General features: G+C 41.4%; 1 protein-coding gene across 1 annotated transcript in view; it reads right to left on the minus strand.

Annotated features, from left to right (window-relative positions):
- CPNE4 (copine 4) overlaps positions 1-22,932 on the minus strand; it is an 828,774-nt gene that overhangs the window by 235,199 nt on the left and 570,643 nt on the right. Inside the window, exon 7 of the mRNA XM_077269031.1 lies at positions 22,357-22,446. Coding sequence (XP_077125146.1) covers positions 22,357-22,446 — 90 coding nt within the window. The remainder of the gene's footprint in view (positions 1-22,356; positions 22,447-22,932) is intronic.

The raw sequence follows: 22,932 nt of genomic DNA on the forward strand, positions 1-22,932 counted from the left end.
TGAATGGCCATAGCCATAGACTCATTCAGACCTGTAGGCGTAGGGAACCCCACCATAATATCCTTAATGGCCTCAGAAAGACCATTTCTGAAGTTTGCAGCCAGGGCGCACTCATTCCACTGAGTAAGCACCGACCATTTCCGAAACTTCTGACAATATATCTCCGCTTCATCATGCCCCTGAGAGAGGGCTAATAAAGCCTTTTCAGCCTGAATCTCCAGTTTAGGTTCCTCATAGAGCAATCCCAATGCCAGAAAAAACGCATCCACACTGAGCAATGCAGGATCCCCTGGTGCCAATGCAAATGCCCAATTCTGAGGGTCGCCCCGCAGGAAAGATATTACAATCTTGACCTGTTGAGCAGGGTCTCCAGAGGAGCGAGATTTTAAAGAAAGAAACAATTTACAATTGTTCCTGAAATTCAGGAAGGTAGATCTATCTCCAGAAAAGAACTCTGGAATAGGAATTCTAGGTTCAGACATGGGAGTGTGAACAACAAAATCCTGTATGTTTTGAACTTTTGCCGCGAGATTACTCAGGCTGGAAGCCAAACTCTGGACATCCATGTTAAACAGCTAAGATCAGAGCCATTCAAGGGTTAAGAGGAGGTAAGAAGCAGCTAGACAGCAATTAAGGGCTAGGCAGCAAAACTCTGAAGGGAAAAAAAAAAAAAAAAAAAAAATTTCCCTTAAACACTTCTCTTTCTCCTGCTTCAGCCCAAACAATTAACACTTTGTGGGCCGGCTATACTGTCATGAATCCCAATGGCTAGGGATAGCACAGGACAAGCAAAGTACAAATATATTACGGACGAGCTCTAGGGTGATGGAACCTGGGCTGACCGCTGCCCTACGCCTGACAAACGCAACTAGAGATAGCCAGGGAGCGTGCCTACGTTGGTTCTAGACGCCACGCACCAGCCTAAGAGCTAACTAGCACTGCAGAGAAAATAAAGACCTCACTTGCCTCCAGCGGAATGAACCCCAAAAGATATAGTTGCCCCCCACATGTATTGACGGTGAAATGAGAGGAAGGCACACACATAGAGATGATATATATAGTTTTAGCAAATTGAGGCCCGCTGTAAACTAGAAAGCAGAACGATACAAAAGGGGACTGAGCGGTCAGCAAAAAACCCTAATCAAAAAAACCATCCTGAGATTACAAGAACCCATGTGCCAACTCATGGCACATGGGGAGAACCTCAGTCCACTAGAGCTACCAGCTAGCATAGAGACATAATAAGCAAGCTGGACAAAAAACCAAACAACTGAAAATCAGCACTTAGCTTATCCTGAAAGATCTGGGAGCAGGTAGGCAGGAACCAAACAGAGCACATCTGAATACATTGATAGCCGGCAAGGGAAATGACAGAAAGGCCAGGTAAAATAGGAAACACCCAGCCACTGATGGACAGGTGGAAACCAAAGGCCGCAACCCACCAAAGTCACCCAGTACCAGCAGTAACCACCAGAGGGAGCCCACAAACAGAATCCACAACACAGGATACAGTCATCAGTGGGGTAAAGCTGGAATCTTTGCTAGGACCGATTCTTTTTAACCACTTTATTAATGACCTTGTGGATGGGATTGAGAGTAAAGTGTCAGTCTTTCCTGAAAACATCAAACTATGAAGGATTTTAAAATCTGACCTTGATATTACAATATTGCAAAATGATCTGAATAAGATGACTGAAAGGCCAAACACTTGGCAAATGAGGTTTAATGCAGATAAATGTAGAGTAAAGTACCTAGGACGGAGTAATCCTATTGCTGCATGCATATTAAATGGATATACTCGCAACTACAGTCATGGCCAAAAGTTTTGAGAATGACACCAAAATTATATTTTCACATGATCTGCTGCCCTCTGGTTTTTATTAGTGTTTGTCTGATGTTTATATCACATACAGAAATATAATTGCAATCATATTATGAGTACCAATAGGTTATATTGACAGTTAGAATGAGTTAATGCAGCAAGTCAATATTTGCAGTGTTGACCCTTCTTCTTCGAGACCTCTGCAATTCTCCCTGGCATGCTCTCAATCAACTTCTGGACCAAATCCTGACTGATAGCAGTCCATTCTTGCATAATCAATGCTTGCATTTTGCCCGAATTTGTTGGTTTTTGTTTGTCCACCCGTCTCTTGATGATTGACCACAAGTTCTCAATGGGATTAAGATCTGGGGAGTTTCCAGGCCATGGACCCAAAATCTCTATGTTTTGTTCCATGAGCCATTTAGTTATCACCTTTGCTTTATGGCAAGGTGCTCCATCATGCTGGAAAAGGCATTGTTGGGCGCCAAACTGCTCTTGGACGGTTGGGAGAAGTTGCTCTTGGAGGACATTCTGGTACCATTCTTTATTCATGGCTGTGTTTTTAGGCAAGACTGTGAGTGAGCCGATTCCCTTGGCTGAGAAGCAACCCAACACATGAATGGTTTCAGGATGCTTTACAGTTGGCATGAGACAAGACTGGTGGTAGCGCTCACCTCTTCTTCTCCGAATAAGCTGTTTTCCAGATGTCCCAAACAATCGAAAAGGGGATTCATCAGAGAAAATGACTTTGCCCCAGTCCTCAGCAGTCCACTCACTGTACCTTTTGCAGAATATCAGTCGGTCCCTGATGTTTTTTTCTGGAGAGAAGTGGCTTCTTTGCTGCCCTTCTTGAAACCAGGCCTTGCTCAAAGTGTCTCCGCCTCACAGTGCGTGCAGAAGCACTCACACCAGCCTGCTGCCATTCCTGAGCAAGCTCGGCACTGCTGGTAGTCCGATCCCGCAGCTGAAACAGTTTTAAGATACGGTCCTGGCGCTTGCTGGTCTTTCTTGGGCGCCCTGGAGCCTTTTTGACAACAATGGAAGCTCTCTCCTTGAAGTTCTTGATGATGCGATAGATTGTTGACTGAGGTGCAATCTTTGTAGCTGCGATATTCTTCACTGTTAGGCCATTTTTGTGCAGTGCAATGATGGCTGCACGTGTTTCTTTAGAGATAACCATGGTTAACTGAAGAGAAACAATGATACCAAGCACCAGCCTCCTTTTAAAGTGTCCAGTGATGACATTCTTACTTAATCATGACTGATTGATCGCCAGCCCTGTCCTCATCAACACCCACACCTGTGTTAATGGATCAATCACTAAAACGATGTTAGCTGCTTCTTTTAAGGCAGGACTGCAATGATGTTGAAATGTGTTTTGGGGGTTAAAGTTCATTTTCTGGGCAAATATTGACTTTGCAAGTACAGTAATTGCTGTTAAGCTGATCACTCTGACATTCAGGAGTATATGCAAATTGCCATTAGAAAAAATGAAGCAGTAGACTTTGGAAAAATTAATATTTGTCTCATTCTCAAAATTTTTGTCCATGACTGTACAGAACAGGTGAAGAACTTGGGTATTCTCATTACAAGTAAGCTGAGCAGCAGTACTCAATGTCAAGCAGCAGCCGCAAAAGCAAAAAAGATTTTAGGATGTATAAAAAGAGAGATAAAATCCCGCGATCCCAACTTATTATTACCCCTTTATAAATCACTGGTGAGACCACATCTAGAATATGGGATCCAGTTTTGGGACCAAATTTTAAAAAAGATATTCAGAAGTTAGAATCAGTTCAAAGACGAGCAACTTAGATTATTACAAGGGATGGAAGGCCTCTCATAGGAGGAGAGGTTGGAGAAGTTGGGCTTGTTTAGCTTAGAAAAAAGACACCTCAGAGGAGATATCATTTACATGTATAAATATATATGTGGCCAGTACAAAACACTGGCACATGACTTATTCCTCTCAAAGACTGTACTGAGGACTAGGGGGCACTCATTACGGGTGAAAGAAAGGTGATTTCAGTAGCTAAACAGGAAAGGGTTCTTCACAGATAGAGCAGTCAGACTGTGGAATGCCTGACCACAAAAGGTAGTAATGGCAGACACTATAACAGCTTTTAAAAAAGGGCTGGATGATTTCCTTGATACACATAACATTGTGGGTTATAGTTAAATTAGTGCCGAAATGTACAATTGATGGAGAAAGGTTGAACTTGATGGACCTAGGTCTTTTTTCCACCTACGTAACTATATAACTATGTATATATCCTTATTTTTGATCCCCATGTTTTGGTTTTCTTATTCAGCCATATGATCCTGTTAATTAAATATTGGTTGTCTAGCTGATAGCTTATGAACACCATACAACTATAAATATTCCAAGAAAGTTACTACAAGAAGTCACCTGCGGCCAATTTCCAATTTTTTTCCTTCCCTTCTTCCAAGAGCCTTAACTGCTTTATTTTTCCTTACTAATTGACATTTTTAGTGTTTGGTTTTTTTGCTGGAAGGGTTATAATTTTGAATGACACTATTTATTTTACAACATAGTTTACAATATAGTGTACTGGTATATGGGAAAAAAATTCAAGTTCAGTGAAATTGAGAAAAAAACACAATTCTGAAATTATTTTTTGGGATGTTTTTACAGCATACCAATTGTATGGTAAAATTAACCTGGCACTATGATTTTCCTCATCACTACAATTATGGTGATACCATACACATTTTTTTAATTATTTTAGTGGTCTTGGAGATCTTATGACCAAAAGAAAATTCATCACACCATTTCACTAGTAAAAGAATGGTTATTTCTATATGATTATACTTCTAAAAGCTTTTAACCCACTTTGCTACTATTTTAATTACGGTATTCATCCTTAGTACAGTTTACCAATCTAATGAATATGGTCTTTCCACAATAATATGTGTTGAAACTTTAGACAAAATACCCACAAAAGTTAAATGTGCCAGTCTAAAGGCACCTCGACCAGGACTTAATAGTTCTGACAACCCCAGAGAAATTGCAAGAGGACACATAAGAGCTGAGATGACCAATTTCTTTCACTAATTGCCTTGAATTAAAATTCTAAACAGAACTGAGACTTCTGAGCTGAGGACTGAATTTTAATTGCAATTGATCAAAGTCGTATTAATTCTAATGAGCCGAACAAAAGAGGGGTCACTCTGTGCATGTAATTTAAATGGTCTACTAGCTTAATCTTTTGGAAAGACATGTTTCCTGTGGATGCATTTATATTTGTGACCATAGTTAGCTTCCAAGTCAATATTTGTTAGAATCAACAATTGCAAAAGTATCTCTGTTCTTAGTTTTCTGCAGTTGAGAGCAATTAATTGCTACAATACTAATATTATTTCAGATATAATTTTTCTTGTAGGTTATGAAAAAAATTCATAGTCATACATTTGTAAAATGTGTTGGAGAGATCAGAGCACTCAGCTACTGATAAGACGGTGAGAAAAGATCCTTGAAGTCTGAAACGCGTCAGTAAACCAGTCAACAAGTCTAGGATTTGTATACTTAGAGGTGACAAAGTACAGGGTCTCCCTGTGTTCAAAGGGATCATCTTCCTTTTTTTCAAAGGAACTATCCCAGACTGGAGCCATTGGTCAGTCATGAATATTGGGGTTTGCATCTATCTGATATTTATGGAAGATATATTTTTGGCATCGTAACGAAGGGATGAACATAATGCATTCACTCACATCACCAGAAGGCCGGCCGAACACATCCACCATGTGGAGAGAGTAAGAGGCCCCTGATGAAGGCATTGCCGAGACGCGCATCGGGGTGACGTGTGTTGCTGGCCTCCCCTCTACTCTCGCCACACAGTGTTCAAGCAAGGTATGCCTGTTATCATTACATTGCATGCTTTGCATGCATTTTTTCATCATAAATATTGTTGCATTGTTTCTGCATACTTAGGATAGCTTTTGACCACCAGATGATAGAGATACAAACTATAGGGTACATGGTCTGGACTGCTTTTTTTTTTACTAGATATGGCTATTTGCCAATTATAATTAAGATAATTTATATTGACCTTTTGCCAAGCACACTTCATCCTGTTCTCTGTATATTGTACATATGCACTTTGTGGCTTTCCCCCCCTCCCGTTTCAATGTGTTCTCTTATTTTGAATGTTAATAAACAATTTGTATTTTTGAAGTGCAACAATGAAAAATCACTTGGTTGGGATGGGGTTACGACGAAGTAAAATATGAGGTCATTCACTTCCATTGGCGATCTATTATAGCATTGTACAATTCAGACCAGTCCACATTATTATCTGAGGTAGAAAGCATTGATTAAGATACTGTTTTCATCAGTTTTGAGATCTGTCTACTGATTTTTACATCATTACACCCTATGGTACATCTCATTATCCGTGCACCTGACCCTTGCAAATTGCAATTGCTAAATAGCTATATAAATGATGGGGATCATTATTTACAGAAAAGGTGAAGAACTTTATCTATTACTTCTCTAGGCACTGTCAATGAATCAGTGTCTTGCAGCATCACTCTGTTTTCTTCTCAAAGCACAGCAATATCGTGTTCAAGCAGGAATTGTAATGAGCCCTTTAAACACCAACCCATCTACATGACATTTAAAATTAGATTAATTACTTTGACCCTGAATGGCATGCTATATAACATGTAATTATGAAGTTGTAGTTTGCATCCATTTTGCAGGATGTGAAGTTGCTTGATACACTATAATACAGGGCGACAAGAAAAGGACAGGCAAGATAATAAACTTTTTAATTGGATCCCAGCCTTTTACCCGCAAGAATAAATATTTACCAGTTAAGATGTTTTTACCAAATACCCACAGGTAACAATAAGTTAGGTGTCAGAGTCAGATATCAAAGTAAGATGCCAGAGTTAAAAGTCAAACTCAGATATCAAAGTCAAATCTCAAAGAGAGATGTCAGAATCAGATGTCAAAATCAGATACCAAAGTCAGATGTCAAAGTCACATATCAAAGCCAGATGTCAGAGTCACATATCAGATTCAGATATCAAAATCTCATACCAATGTCAGATGTCAAAGTCACATATCAAATTCAAATGTCAAAGTCAGTTCTCAAACAGGTTTAGTAGCCTCAAACTGGTATTATTCTAATGCTTGACTTTGATATCTGATCATGTCCGTAAAAGAAACTATAAGTGTGGGCTTGCTAACTGCTAATTTCATAGCAAAGCAGTGCTCTTTTTGATGATATATAGATAAAGAAGGAGGATGGCTTAGATATTGAAATGAGCAGTTAGCCAGTCCCCTTCGCACACAACTCTGGTATCATGCCAACATAGGACCCAACCCAAAAGAGCAACGGCACGGATCTAAGATTAAAGCTTGCAGTTAACAATCAAGGCACATTTCAGGACTGAAGCAAATTAGTAACTTGAATGATGTACCAACTTAAACAAATGGAACTTTTGGACAGTCCCAACTTGGTTTCCCAATTAACTTAGTAACCCTGATAAAGACAGTAATTGGTAATAAATGGACATTGATTGGTGATTTTCTAGCTCAGGACCAGTACAGTCAGAACGCCGCCTGATGAAACTTGGAAAAAACACACTGGTTGTAAACCAGAGGTGTCAAACTGCATTCCTCGAGGGCCGCCAACAGGTCATGTTTTCAGGATTTCCTTAGCATTCCACAAGGTGCTGGAATCATTCTGTGCAGGTGATTAAATTATCACCTGTGCAATACAAGAAAATCCTGAAAACATGACCTGTTGGCGGCCCTCGAGGAATGCAGTTTGACACCTCTGGTGTAAACGGTCTTCCTTCTTCCTTTAACGGCCATTAGAGTTTTGAAAATCTTTGTCCATCCTCTCTGATGTATAGGATTTGAGCATACAGAGTTCTTTTTAGATTTTTTTTAAACAGGTATGCTTCAGAAATCGACTGAAAGACTCTTCCTATTAATTTCTACTTTTAAACCACTTTTGCTGTTCATATTGTTAAAGCGAACCTGTCACCCCCCCAGGTGTTTGTAACTAAAAGAGCCATCTTGTGCAGCACTAATGCTGCATTCTGACAAGGTGGCTCTTTTAGTTCTGGTCCCTGCTAACGCTGCAATAATCGCTTTTATAATGTGCCCCTCATACCTTGAAATTGCCACGGGGGCAGGTCTTTCCCCCCTAACACAGACGCACCACAGCCGTCACTCAGGGCCTCTGCGCGCCGGGCGCCGCCTCCTCTTCCTTCATTAGTGTCCCCGGCACCTGCGCTGTAAGTTCAAAGGGCAGCGCAACTGCACCTGCCCGAACAAAAAACTTACAGCGCAGGCGCCGGGGACGCTAATGAAGGAAGAGGAGGGAGCGCCTGGCGCGCAGAGGCCCTGAGTGATGGCTGTGGTGCTTCTGTGTTAGGGGGGAAAGACCTTCCCCCTGGCGATTTCAAGGTATGAGGCGCACATTATAAAAGCGATTATTGCAGCGTTGGCAGGGACCAGAACTAAAAGAGCCACCTTGTCAGAATGCAGCATTAGTGCTGCAGAAGGTGGCTCTTTTAGTTACAAATGCCGGGGGGGTGACAGGCTCCCTTTAAGGATTTAACAAAAAAGTGCATGTCACTTCCTGGAAGTGGCACCTTTTGGAATCTGCTTCAAACTTAGCAATTTCCAACAAAAAGGCTGCAAATATGCAAAAATCTCCTAAAACACTTCAAAAACTCTCCAAAATCACTAAAGGAAATGTTTCAGGAAATGAAACATTCATCAAAGAAGGACAATGTCCAGAATCAGTTTCTATGCGAAAACACTTAGTTTTTTTTACCACCAAAATAATATCTGTATGCATATAAAATTAGAAACACTGACAACAGATTCTTTGCATACATGTTCGTCACTGTTAAATTAGCATTATAAAAAGAGCCAGTAGTCCTAGCTGGACAGGACTTGGTCGCCAACTCACTGAGTACTAATGAGATTTCACATGCCTGAGTGTTAGGGTAGGTTCACAAGACCAATGTCTCCAGATCCAAGATAAATGGTCTGATTATTCTGATCAGAGTTTGATCAGACTGGCATCAGTTTTTTCTCGTACATGAAGAGGAAAAAAAAGTCTCTCCAGCTTTTCCATTCTGTCAGTCCATTAAAATAACACTTGGATGTCACCCGAATGCGGTCCAATTTTTTTCATGGACCCATAGACTTGCATTGCCGATTTTGATCTGACACTCGGATCAAAATTGGACATGTCTCCGTTTTTTTCCACTTGGTCCAAAAAAAGTCAGACATGTGCACTGGACCAAAGAATATCATAAGTACAAGTGCCGAGAATATCGGTTGTGTGCACGAACCCTTACTGTGGTTTGTGGGGGAGAGTCTCTTTACATTTAATAATCAGATTTACTGCATACACACTTATTTAATAAAAGTAGAGGTACTGTATATCCATTACAAGGAAAATGTTCCAGATGGTATTTGTGTTCCTGTTAACAGTTTTAGAAAATATACATGAACAAAACTATTTCCAAATTCTTTTGAGCAGTTAAGAAATAATTTCTAGAAGTGATTGTTTGGCACCTCCTGATTAGCAAAAGATGAATTTGCAAACACTGAAAGGTAAATGTTGGCAATGGAGATTTGTGGAAGCAGTTGTGAATTATCTGCAGCAAACATACGCCTCATCTAACAAATCAGTTCAGTGATTCTGAGCTTTGTTTTTGGTAAATACATCATAACTCAAATTTATTATTATTTATGGCCTAAATAAAACAGATCCATTCATATTGAATGACCGTTTTTTTATAAGAAAAAGAGTAAATTTCATTATCAGAAAAGTTAAACAAATCTGTTCACATTTCTGTCTTTTTACCTAGTGCCACAGATCATTACTGCAAACAAAACCTGAGATGCCATTAAAGCGAACCTAAGAGATCGTTTGTGTCCTAAAATGGTTCTTTATTGAGCTAACACGTTTTGGTGCTGGACCAGCGCCTTTCTGAAGGTAAAAAGGAACCAGTTCGGCACCAAAACATGTTGGGACAATAAAGTACCATTTTGGAACACAAAAGGCTTCTAATTTACTGTAGCAGAGCCCGTATAATGTGATATCATCCTTCTCTACTATTATACATCTTGAAGATTTCCTCCTCCAGTCATAGGGGCCACAGGAGCGATTACACACGTCTACACACAACATTGCCAGGTGACAACATATTCCTGCCTTTCGCTATCTCTACCAGATTACACTGCTCTATGTATGTGCAATTTTTCATTAAAGAGAACCTGTCACCATGAAAAATGCTGTCCAATCTGCAGGCACCATGTAATAGAACAAGGGCAGGGATGAGAAAATTTATATTTATAGTTTTGTGAAAAAAGATTCACTATATGTGATTTAATCCTTGGATAAGAATACAGTAATTAACCAGAGCCAGCATGGGTTTGTGGCAAACAAGTCATGCCAGACACATCTAATTTTCTTCTATCATGGAATCACTGACTGGGTGGATCAGAAAAATGCAGTAGATATAGTATATCTCGACTTCAGCAAAGCATTTAATAAATTGCCTCATACTATACTTATTGACAAAATGACCAAATATGAGATTGTCAAGGATACGGTTAGGTGGATTCATAACTGGATCAATGATCGTACTCAAAGCGTGGTAATAAATTGTTACACATCCAATTAGAAAAGTGTTTCAAGTAGGTTATCACAAGGCTCTGTCCTAGCTCCTGTGTTGTTCAACATTTTTATAAATGATCTAGATAAGGGAACTGAAGGTAAACTAATCAAATTTGCAGACAATGCAAAGCTAAGGCTACTTTCACACATCAGGTTTTCAGTGTCAGGCTAAATCCGGCTAATTTTCAAAAAACCGGATCAGGCGAATGTTGCCGCCGGATCAGGTTTTTTCCCATAAACTTGTATTAGTGCCGGACTGCACCGGAAGACATTGCGTTTCATCCGGTTTTCGCCGGATCCGGCAAATCTGCCGCTTCCGGTTTCTTGAAAAAACGTCCATAGCAACGTTTTTTGTCTCTGGCGAAAAAGCCTGAATCAAAAATTACACCTATAGAATAGGAGGAATAGAGCTAAGCATTAGCATGTGTGAAAAAGATATGGGTATACTAATAGATCAGACTGCACATGAGTCAACAGTGTGATGCAGCAGCAAAAAAAAGGCAAACAGTTCTAGGATGTATTAAGAGAAGCAGAGGAAAAGATTCTAGATCATGTGAAGTAATTATCCTCCTTAGCTCCTCCTTGGTCAGGCTTTATCTGGAATACTGTGTCCAGTTCTTGGTACCAAATTTTAACCCTTTCATGACCCAGCCTATTTTGACCTTAACGACCTGGCCATTTTTTGCAATTCCGACCAGTGTCCCTTTATGAGGTAATAACTCAGGAACGCTTCAACGGATCCTAGCGATTCTGAGATTTTTTTTCGTGACATATTGGGCTTCATGTTAGTGGTAAACTTAAGTCGATAATTTTTGTGTTTATTTGTGAAAAATTGGAAATTTGGCAAAAAGTTTGAAAATTTCGCAATTTTCAATGTTTAAATTTTTATTCTGTTAAACCAGAGAGTTATGTGACACAAAATAGTTTTTCAGCATGATTTTCTGAAAAAAATTTTTTTTATTAGGAAGTTATAAGGGTTCAAAGTTTACCAGAAATTTCTCATTTTTCCAGCAAAGTTTACAAAACCATTTTTTCAGTGACCACATCACATTTGAAGTCCCTTTGTGGGGCCTACATGACAGAAAACACCCAAAAGTGACACCATTCAAAAACTGTACCCCTCAAGCTACTTAAAACTACATTCAAGAAGATTATTAATGCTTCAAGTGCTTCACAGGAACTAAAGCAACGTGGAAGGAAAAAATGGACATTTTAATTTTTCCAACAAAAATTTTCTTTTAGCCTCAATTTTTTCATTTTCTCATTGGCAACAGGATAAAATGGATAATAAAATTTGTTGGGCAATTGCTCCTGAGTACACCAATATCTCATATGTGGTTATAAACCACTGTTTGGGTGCACAGCAGGGCTCGGAAGGGAAAGAGCGCCATTTGACATTTTGAATGGAAAATTAGCTCCAATCGTTAGCGGACACCATGTCGCAAGTAGAGAACCCCTGTGTGCCTAAACATTGAAGCTCCCCCACAAGTGACCCCATTTTGGAAACTAGACCCCCAAGGAACGTATCTAGATGCATAGTGAACACTTTGAACCCCCAGGTGCTTCACAAATTGATTTGTAAAAATGAAAAAGTACTTTTTTGCACAAAAAATTTCTTTTAGCCTCAATTTTTTCAATTTCACATGGGCAACAGGATAAAATGGATCCTAAAATTTGTTGGGCAATTTCTCCTGAATACATCAATACCTCATATGTGGTCATAAACCACTGTTTGGGCGCACGGCAGGGTTTGGAAGGGAAGGATCGCCATTTGACTTTTTGAATGGAAAATTAGCTCCAATCGTTAACGGACACCCGTCTCTTGCTCATTCCCCACAGCTCCGGGTGACGTCACCCAGACCACGCCCCCCTATTCCCCGCTGCAGCGTAGCGGCGTTCTCTGTCTGAGACGCCGCCTGTTCACCTCGCCAACTAGGGAGGATGCTCCCCACAGCCCTGCCACCCCACACCGCTGACCGGATCTATCTTCACTTATGCACGGAGGAGCAGCCACTCTCTTCTAGCTCCACCTCGTTCAAGACCTGCTCCCACAGACTTATTCCCGGCATCTCATACGTCCAAGTAAGTCTCTATTCCTTTCTTTGGGGGCACCATAAACTTAGCCTTCTCTGAGGTAGGCAGCGCGGTGACCTATATTTTATTATACCTAGTTGTTTTCTTTTATATGACAGGCTTAGCACAGTAGCTGTCAGGCACCAGCAGCTCCGTTCATCCTCACATCCATCACCCTTTGGAGCGCCGGTGTATTCTATTATATATACTGTATCCTGAAATTTGTTGAACCATTTCTCCTAAGTACACCAATAACTCATATGTGGGGGTACACCACTGTTTGGGCGCAAAGCGAGGCTTGGAAGGGAAGGAGCGCCATTTGACTTTTTGAATGGAAAATTAGCTCCAATCGTTAGCAGACACCATGTCGCGTATGGAGAGCCCCTGTGTGGCTAAACATTGGAGCTCCCCCACAAGTGACCCCATTTTGTAACCTAGACCCCAAGGAACTTATCTAGATGTATGGTGAGAGCTCAACCCCCAGGTGTTTCACTAAAGTTTATAGCGCCCGGACGTGAAAATAAAAAAAATCTTATTTTTTCCACAAACATGATATTTTAGTCCCCAATTTTTTATTTTCCCAAGGGTAACAGGAGAATTGTGACCCAAAAAGTTGTTGTACAATTTGTCCTGAGTACGCTGATACCCTATATGTGGTTGAAAACTACTGTATGGGCACAAGTCGGGGCTAGGAAGGGAAGTAGTGACGTTTTGGAAAGCAGACTTTGATGTAATGGTCCACAGGAGTCATATCGCGTTTGGAGAGCCCCTGATGTGCCTGAACCATGGAAACCCCCCACAAGTGACCCCATTTTGGAAACTAGACCCCCAAGGACTTATCTAGATGTGTGGTGAGAACTTTGAATCCCCAGGTGTTTCACTAAAGTTTATAGCGCACGGTCGTGAAAATAAAAAAATCTTATTTTTTCCACAAACATGATCTGTTAGTCCCCAATTTTTTATTTTCCCTAAGGTAACAGGAGAATTTTGACCCTAAAAGTTTTCCAATTTGTCCTGAGTATGCTGTTACCCCATATGTGGGAGAAAACTGCTGTATTGGCACACGTCGGGGCTCGGAAGGGAAGTAGTGATGTTTTGGAATGCAGACTTTGATGGCATGGTCCGCAAGCGTCATGTCGCGTTTGGAGAGCCCCTGATGTGCCTAAACAGTGGAAATCCCCCAATTCTAACTCCAACCCTAACCCCAACACACCCCTAACCCCAACACTAACCCTAACCACAAGCCTAACCCTAATACACCCCTAACCCTAATCCCAACCCTAACTACAAACTTAACCCTAACATAACTCTACTCCCAACCCTAACCCCAACCCTAACTTTAGCACCAACCCTATCCCTAATTTTAGGCGCAACCCTAACCCTAACTTTAGCTCCAACCCTAAGCCTAATTATAGCTGCAACCCTAACCCTAACTTTAGCCCCAACCCAAACCCTAATTTTAGCTTCAACCCTAACCCTAACGTTTGCTCAGCTCACTTTAGCCCAACTCTAACCCTAAGGCCAGCATTACACTAGCATATTGCATCCGATGTTAGAGCATCGGATGCGATATGCTAATGACACTCAGCTCCTGCTCGCAGCAGAGCAGGAGCCGAGTGTCATGCGTCTGTGCTCCAATTCGCTCGCACAGGGAGGATCGGAGCACAGCTGCGGAGGAGGCAGAGAAATTAATTTCTCCATCTCCTCCATTGCTGGAATCCACTTATAATGCACATCACTTGGATGATATCCAAGAGATGTGCGTTGTCTCACTCGCACCCATAGGCTTATATGGGAGCGAGTGAGCCAAGAGTTTTCCTCGGTCCGAGACAATCGCAGCATGTTGCAATTGTCTTGGACCGAGGAAAACGGCTGACAAAAAGTCGGCTGGTGGGAGCCGCCCCATAGCTTAACATTGGTCACAGTGCAATGCGATTTTTTATCGCATTGCACTCAGCTGTTAAAAACGCCAGTGTGACGCTGGCCTAATGGGAAAACTGGGATTGGAGGGCGTGATCACCAGGGCAGGGGGGTGTTCCATTGGGAAGGGGGCGATCTGCCGGGTAGGGAGCGATCACTGGGGCAGGGGGGTGATCTTTGGGGCAGGGGGGCAATCTGCGGGGCAGTGGGTGATCACCGGGGCAAGGTGCGATCACTGGGGCAGAGGGCGATCACCAGGGCAGGGGGTAATTTGCGGGGCAGGGGGCAATCATGGGGACAGGGGGCGATCACCGGGGCAGGGGGTGATCAGCAGGTCAGGGGGGTGGTCACCGGGGTAGTGGGTAATCACCCATGAAGGGAGGTGATCAGGGGATGATCGGGGTGATCACTGGGGGCAGGAGGGGGCTGTCAGATGCGAGGGGTAGGAGTGGGCTGAGATGCAGCAGCAGATGGAGATGGAGCCAGCAGCAGCGGGGGGAGTGGTCAGGGGGTGATGACCAGGACAGGGGGCGGGCGCAGTGGTCGGGGGGTGGAATCAGATGGCAGGGGAGCGGAGGGCAGCAGAGAGGAGTATGTCAAAGGGGAGCATACCGTATGGCAGTGGGGGAGCATACTGGATCAGCAGCGGCGGTGGCGTCATCAGCGGTGGCGGGGTGATCAGTGGCAGCAGTGGCATCATCAGCGGCGATGGCGGGGTCATCGATGGTGGGGTCTTCAGCGGCTGGGCTGCAGGCAGGGACGTCGCTCTTCAGCTTCCGGCTGAAGAATGAGGGCAGTCATTGTTCACTCCGCCCTCCACATCTGATTGGATTACGATTGCTCTAATTGACTGTTTCACTTTCAACAGTCAATCAGAGCAATCGTAGCCACGGGGGGAAAAGCCACCCCCCCGGGGTCAAGTACAGGTCCTTCTGTACCTGCAGGTCGGTTGACATTTCAATTAACCCATTCACGCGAATGCGATGCCGCCATGATGCCACATAGGCATCACAGGTCAGATTGGCATCAACTTTCATGATGCCTACGTGGCGTCACAGGTCGGGAAGGGGTTAAAATAGACATTGAAAAACTGGAGCACCTCCAGAGAGCAGCTACAAGGATGGTAAGCAGACTGCAAAGTATGTCCTATGAGGAACGGTTAAAGGATCTGAGAATGTTTAACTTACAAAAAAGAAGGCTAAGAGGAGACTTAATAGCTGTCTACAGATATCTGAAGGGATGTCACAGTGTAGAGGGATCATCATTATTCTCATTTGCACATGGAAACACGAGAAGCAATGGAATGAAACTGAAAGGGAGAGGATATAGATTAATTATTAGAAAAAACTTCTTAACAGTGATGGTGATCAATGAGTGGCGCACGCTGCTACAAGAGGTGGTAAGTTCTCCTTCAATGGAAGTCTTCAAACAGAGGCTGGACAGACATCTGTCTGAGATGGTTTAGTGACTCCTGCGCTGCATTGAGCAGGAGGTTGAATATGATGATCCTTGAGGTCCATTCCAACTCTCACATTCTATGATTCTATGACTTCGTTTTCATCTCTACCTATGTGTATAAAAAATAGTTATATAATTAAACTGCGGCTGTCTGACATGTGGTAATGATTTTGCTGCTGATCAGAGGTAGTGTTTGCCTTGCTGTCATGCCATGACAGCACGAGATACACCTGTCCTTCGACGTGCCGAACCCGAACAGTAACACAGACTTCCTGGTGAAGTCTGTGTTCGTGCCTGAACAGTAGATGTACAGTAGGTGCCCGAACTGTACTGTTCAGGTTCGCCCATCTCTAGTAAACACATCTTTTAAGGTAATGAGGGGAAATATGAGGCTTATTTCTGTTCCTTACAGGGTTTCAAAGTCACTAAGCCAAATTTCCAGATTTGTTTTGTCATCATAAGCTTTACATGTTTTTCAGAAAAAAACAAAAAAATACCACAATTCCAAACTTTCAGAATCTGCAGCGCCAAAACTGCTGAGCTAAATGTGCCATGACAGCTCAGTCTAACTGGTCATCAAAATGAGATATAGACTTGCTGTATGTGTATGTAAACCATTTTGACAAAAGTTTTGAAAGTTTAAGGATTAATAAAAATGCATAAAGTGCTGAAATGACATATCTCAGTAATAAGCTCAGTGAATAATGAGCAGACAAATCTAAAAGTGCTGAAAATAACCCTTTAATAGGTGTCAATCAAAATCAGAGGGATAGCTGCTTATAAAACTAAATCACAAACCTTGCTGCTTTGTATGTAATGGCTCAAAACTATTACATTGTAAATTAATATGTCAATGCACTCTAATCAGCACCGCGGTAATCCCTCCATATAGCTCCTTTATCTAACAGTCCAGAATGCCATACCAGCATCTGAAATGCTACACTGCAAATGCCATATCTCTATATTTGGATTTTTGACATTTGGAAAGTATGCTTCTATTGTGTAAAGTTTAAAATGAAAATATATAAAGAAATTCTAAATCACAATGTAATGTGAATGTTAAGTGTAAATGGAAAGGTAGAATGAATGGATTCCTAAATACCCATATGTATAACTCTAGAGTTTGCTATATATGTTTGGTCATCAGGACTACAATGACCAATGTTAGGTTGGCCATTACTTTTTTACTGATGGTGTCTCCTTAGGATAGCCCATATCTGATCGGTGATGGGTGCGACATCTGACACCCCCACTGATCAGCAGCAGGGGTACTCAAATGCTGCCAGAAGACAGAAGCTCCTTCAATACTATAGGGGCCGTGGCCAAGTACTGCAGATCCTCACCCTATTCATTTGAAATGGAGGTAGATCTGTAGTATTTGTAGCATCTGAGAACTTCCGTCCGGCACTGATAACAGCTGATCCGTGGAGGTTCTCGAATGTCACACTGACATGGATTTCCTATACTGAGGCCATTAATAAAAAAAGTAGTGGCCAACTCCGTTAAAACTTGTAGGGACCAAGGTTTCAATAATGTACATAAATGTTATGCATAGCAATATAGATTGGGAAAATTGTAGTAAATTTCTGCGCTGCTGAATCACTAGAATCACAGGAAACACTGAATCACCTGATGAAGAAGTCTTGAAATCTGAAACGAGTAGAATAATAAAGCCACATGTACTAATAATTCTGGAATTCTAGTGATTCAGCGGTGAAGAAATTTACCACAATTTTCCCAATCTGTATCTAACGGCTGGTCCTTCCTGGACTCGTGGATCTGCTGCAGCGAATCCTTTCAATGCTTCAACTCAGCTACATCTGGTGAGTGCAATCTTATGGATTAACCTTTTAACCTTCTCAGATAAGACACTGTTTGCGCTCTTTCTTCCAACAGTTTTCATATGCATAGCAATATGAATTACTTGTGTCATGTATTTGTATTTTGTAAGTATGTACTTTATCCTCTTAAAGACAGTTTTGGTCTTTATAAGGCTTCCTTCACACATCGTGTTTAAATACATACGCAAAAAAACAGGACTAGCACCATTAGTGTTTACAACCAGTGTTTTCCATCAGGGTGTCATCACTGTGTCGTCCGTGTGTCATTCTTGTGTCATCTGAGTGTCATCAGTGTGTCATCCGTGTGTCCATATTTAAAATTAGTGTCATACAATGGCCCTCTATGAGACTCTACGACTCTGATATGTGGTATAGTCTCTTGGAGTGCAGCGGGAAACAGAGACGCTGCTTCTACAGCCTATGGAGCTTCATTTTCTAAATGACACTCCATAGCCTTTGGAAGTAAGAATTCGGGGATTGTCATGGGAACGCCAAAGACTGCATCGGACCTACGTGGGAACTTTTTGTTTTCTAATAAATTGGTGAATGAAAGACAGTCTTGTCTTTATTTGATTTGTGAACTACAGTGGATTTGATAGACTATGGCGGATTCCCTGGACTACGGTGGACCTGCATAGCTTTTTATTTTTAATAAACTGGGGAACTAGGGAACGTGTTGGGGAGTGTTTTTTCAAGTTAAGTATTTTCTTGCGTGTGTATTTTTTTACTTACAGGGTTAGCAATGGGGATGTTCGATAGACACCTCTCCAATACTATCCCCAGGGCTTGATACCAGCAGTGATTTTTGACAAATCACAGCTGACATCAATCCCACCTACTATTCCACCGATTACCTCCACATGAGGGCAATCGGAAAGAGCCAGGCTAAGTGCCAGAACTGGTGCATCTAATATGATGCGCCACTTCTGGGGTGGCTGCGGGCTGGTATTTTTAGGCTGGGAAGGGCCCAAAATCCATAGACCTTCACAGCCTTATAATACCAGTCTCCAGCTGTCTGTTTTAACTTTGTTGGTTATCAAAAATATGAGGGACCCCATGTTGTTTTTTAATTATTTATTTACTTAGTTAAACAAAGCTAAACATGAAAGGCACAAATGGGTGCAAGTTTATTATATGTAAGGGGGCTTGTAAAATTATATCTCTACAGGAAATCTATCTATCTATCTATCTATCTATCTATCTATCTATCTATCTATCTATCTATCGATCTATCTACAGTGGCATGTAAAAGATTGTGCACCCCTGCTCAAAAATACTGTTATTGTGAACAATTAAGCAAGATGAAGATCAAATGTACTGTAAGAGGCCTAAACTAAAAGATGACACATATATAAATATATATATATATATATATATATATATATATATATATATATATATATATATATATATATATATATTGTAGGGGTTCACTCGCTCATTTGCAACGGCTGACACGCAGGAGACACTTTCCTTTAAAAGTTCACCGGGTTTATTGCTCCATAAACCACATAGCAACATGAACAACGGGTAAACAGTCTTACATCAGACGGATGAGACCGCTCCGCTCTCTCAGGTCTGTAGGCACACAGACTGTGCTATGTCCAGCACGCAGGCCCAGTCCTGGAGCCTTAACACACTGTGGAGGCTTTCTCCTCCACACACACAGACTCCTGTCTGTAGTGTCCCGCCTGGACACAGGGATCTCTGTCTACACTCACAGACTCCCAAAATACTCACTGCCATGTGCCAAACACACCTCCATTATGTAGGCTGAAACCACACCCAGGTACCTGTCACATGATTAGACATGTGGTTCTGACATCACCACAGGTCCTGAAACAAACATAGATAGGCATGGTTATGCCCCTTACCCAGGGGTGAGGTATATGGGTAGCCAGACCCTCCCATCTCTCATAGCTACCCGTAACCCGGACCCAAATATACCAAGCAACTCCTTATTGCTTTATGTGCCTTACAGAAAACACTCCGGGTTACATCATAGCGACAAGCCTTCTCTGTGATACATACCTCCCGTCGACTATACAACCTTTAGCCACGCTACAATATATATATATATATATATATATATATATATATATACATACACTCACCGGCCACTTTATTAGGTACACCTGTCCAACTTCTTGTTAACACTTAATTTCTAATCAGCCAATCACATGGCGGCAACTCAGTGCATTTAGGCATGTAGACATGGTCAAGACAATCTCCTGCAGTTCAAACCAAGCATCAGTATGGGGAAGAAAGGTGATTTGAGTGCCTTTGAACGTGGCATGGTTGTTGGTGCCAGAAGGGCTGGTCTGAGTATTTCAGAAACTGCTGATCTACTGGGATTTTCACGCACAACCATCTCTAGGGTTTACAGAGAATGGTCCGAAAAAGAAAAAAAATCCAGTGAGCGGCAGTTCTGTGGGCGGAAATGCCTTGTTGATGCCAGAGGTCAGAGGAGAATGGGCAGACTGGTTCGAGCTGATAGAAAGGCAACAGTGACTCAAATCGCCACCCGTTACAACCAAGGTAGGCCTAAGAGCATCTCTGAATGCACAGTGCGTCGAACTTTGAGGCAGATGGGCTACAGCAGCAGAAGACCACACCGGGTACCACTCCTTTCAGCTAAGAACAGGAAACTGAGGCTACAATTTGTACAAGCTCATCGAAATTGGACAGTAGAAGATTGGAAAAACGTTGCTTGGTCTGATGAGTCTCGATTTCTGCTGCGACATTCGGATGGTAGGGTCAGAATTTGGCGTAAACAACATGAAAGCATGGATCCATCCTGCCTTGTATGGAGCATCTTTGGGATGTGCAGCCGACAAATCTGCGGCAACTGTGTGATGCCATCATGTCAATATGGACCAAAATCTCTGAGGAATGCTTCCAGCACCTTGTTGAATCTATGCCATGAAGAATTGAGGCAGTTCGGAAGGCAAAAGGGGGTCCAACCCGTTACTAGCATGGTGTACCTAATAAAGTGGCCGGTGAGTGTATATATATATATACACACATTTTAAAAATTACAAAAAGTAAAATGGGATTATGCAAAGGTTTTGGATACTTTTGGAGATTTGTGCTCAGATAACTTTGACCAAGGTTACATACATTAACCCCTTCAAGACGCAGCCCTTTTTCGTTTTTGCGTTTTTGTTTTTCGCTCCCCTCCTTCCCAGAGCCATAACTTTTTTATTTTTCCATCAATATGGCCATATGAGGGCTTATTTTTTGCAGGACGAGTTGTACTTTTGAACAATGCCATTGGTTTTACCATGTCTTGTACTAGAAAATGGGAAAAAAATTCCAAGTGTGATGAAATTGCAAAAAAAGTGCAATCCCACATTTGTTTTTTGTTTGGCTTTTTTGCTAGGTTCACTAAATGCTAAAAGTGACCTACAATTGTGATTCTCCATGTCATTATGAGTTCATAGACACTAAACATATCTAGGTTATTTTTTTATCTAAGTGGTGAAAAAAAAATCCAAACTTTGCTAAAAAAAAATTGCGCCATTTTCCGATACCCGTAGCGTCTTCATTTTTTAGGATCTCGGGTCGGGTGAGGGCTTATTTTTTGCATGCCGAGCTGACATTTTTAATGATACCACATTTGTGCAGATACGTTCTTTTGATCGCCCGTTATTGCATTTTAATGCATTGTCGCGGCGACCAAAAAAACGTAATTCTGGCATTTTGAATATTTTTCTCGCTACGCCGTTTAGCGATCAGGTTAATCCTTTTCTTTAATTGATAGATCGGGCGATTCTGAATGCGGCGATACCAAATATGTGTATGTTTGATTTTTTTATTATTTTATTTTGAATGGGGCGAAAGGGGGGTGATTAAAACTTTTATATTTTTTTATTTTTTTCATATTTTTTAAAACTTTTTTTTTACTTTTTCCATGCTTCAATAGCCTCCTTTTACTTGCTTGAAACATAGTGATTGAGAAGGGGCTGTGAAAGTAGTGGATAACCCCTTTAAAATGATTGGGAAAATTGGCATCTTATATCTGCATTTAGACTTCATAGAGACGTCCGTGGATCTTGGTCCAAGCATGGACTGCAATGTGCGGACTGTCTGCGGCCTGAGCACCACATCATAAATGCCTATAAAGCTGCCGAGTTCCAGTCAGAAGACTTGCAGATATACGGTGCATTGCAATCTGTGCTTGGACTGAGATCCACTAATGTTTGCATGAGCCCTAAAGTTGAAGAAATAATCTGTATGTGAAAAGGTCTAATGAAAGTTTTCCCATTGATTTGAATAAGCGGCATGTAATTCTACTACTACTATGACTGACTCTACATCTATAGGAGGTAGAATTGGATTGCTGGGATCTATAGAAGCCGGAGGTTACAGCTGGTCATCTTCGTTCCAAAAAAAAGTCGCCAGAATAGGTCAACCACTTTCTAGCTTTATCTTATCTTTAGTAAATGATAAAAAAAGGTAAGAATACATCTTCGAAAGGATCTCATTCATTTAAATTATCAGTATGCATCCAATAAAGAAACTTTAGATATCTAAATAGGAATAAAAGAAGACATTATTTATGTACCTTAAGCCTGCGATCATGATCACCACTGCAAAGAGAGTTCACAGAGACCTTGAATGTTTTCCAGACCGGATTTAAATTGTTCATGACAACCTATAAAGAAATCAGAAAAAAATTCTGTTAGTGAAGACATTTAATTGTGACTTGATTTTTGGGACATTATTTTACAGTGCTGAAAGAATACAAAATAATGGAGCAATATATATTACAAGTAAATGATTGTTTTTGGTCATCATAAATGATAAGGGGTGCCTACCAAGAGCTAGAGGATGCTTTGGGTGCTCGTCATAGCTGGCATTGTGATTATCGGGAAAATAGTAAAGCTGTCAGTGGCGTCAAATCACGTCCCAAGGATGACTAGCTTTCTTTAAAATTACTGCTTGACCACATTCACATTGATTTGAAGTTTTAAGTTTTGAAGTTTTTGATTTGAAGTTTGCAGTGCATTTAAATGGACATTGCCATCTCATGGCTGAGATAGGAATATCTCTCTCTATGAAGTGGCCACAGTTGGTCAGGACAATGGAAAGAATTGTGCGCTCTCTCAGAAGTGAATGGGAGTAATTTAAATAGCAAAGC

This window comes from Ranitomeya variabilis, chromosome 6 (assembly GCF_051348905.1).
Source record: "Ranitomeya variabilis isolate aRanVar5 chromosome 6, aRanVar5.hap1, whole genome shotgun sequence".
NCBI lineage: Eukaryota > Metazoa > Chordata > Amphibia > Anura > Dendrobatidae > Ranitomeya > Ranitomeya variabilis.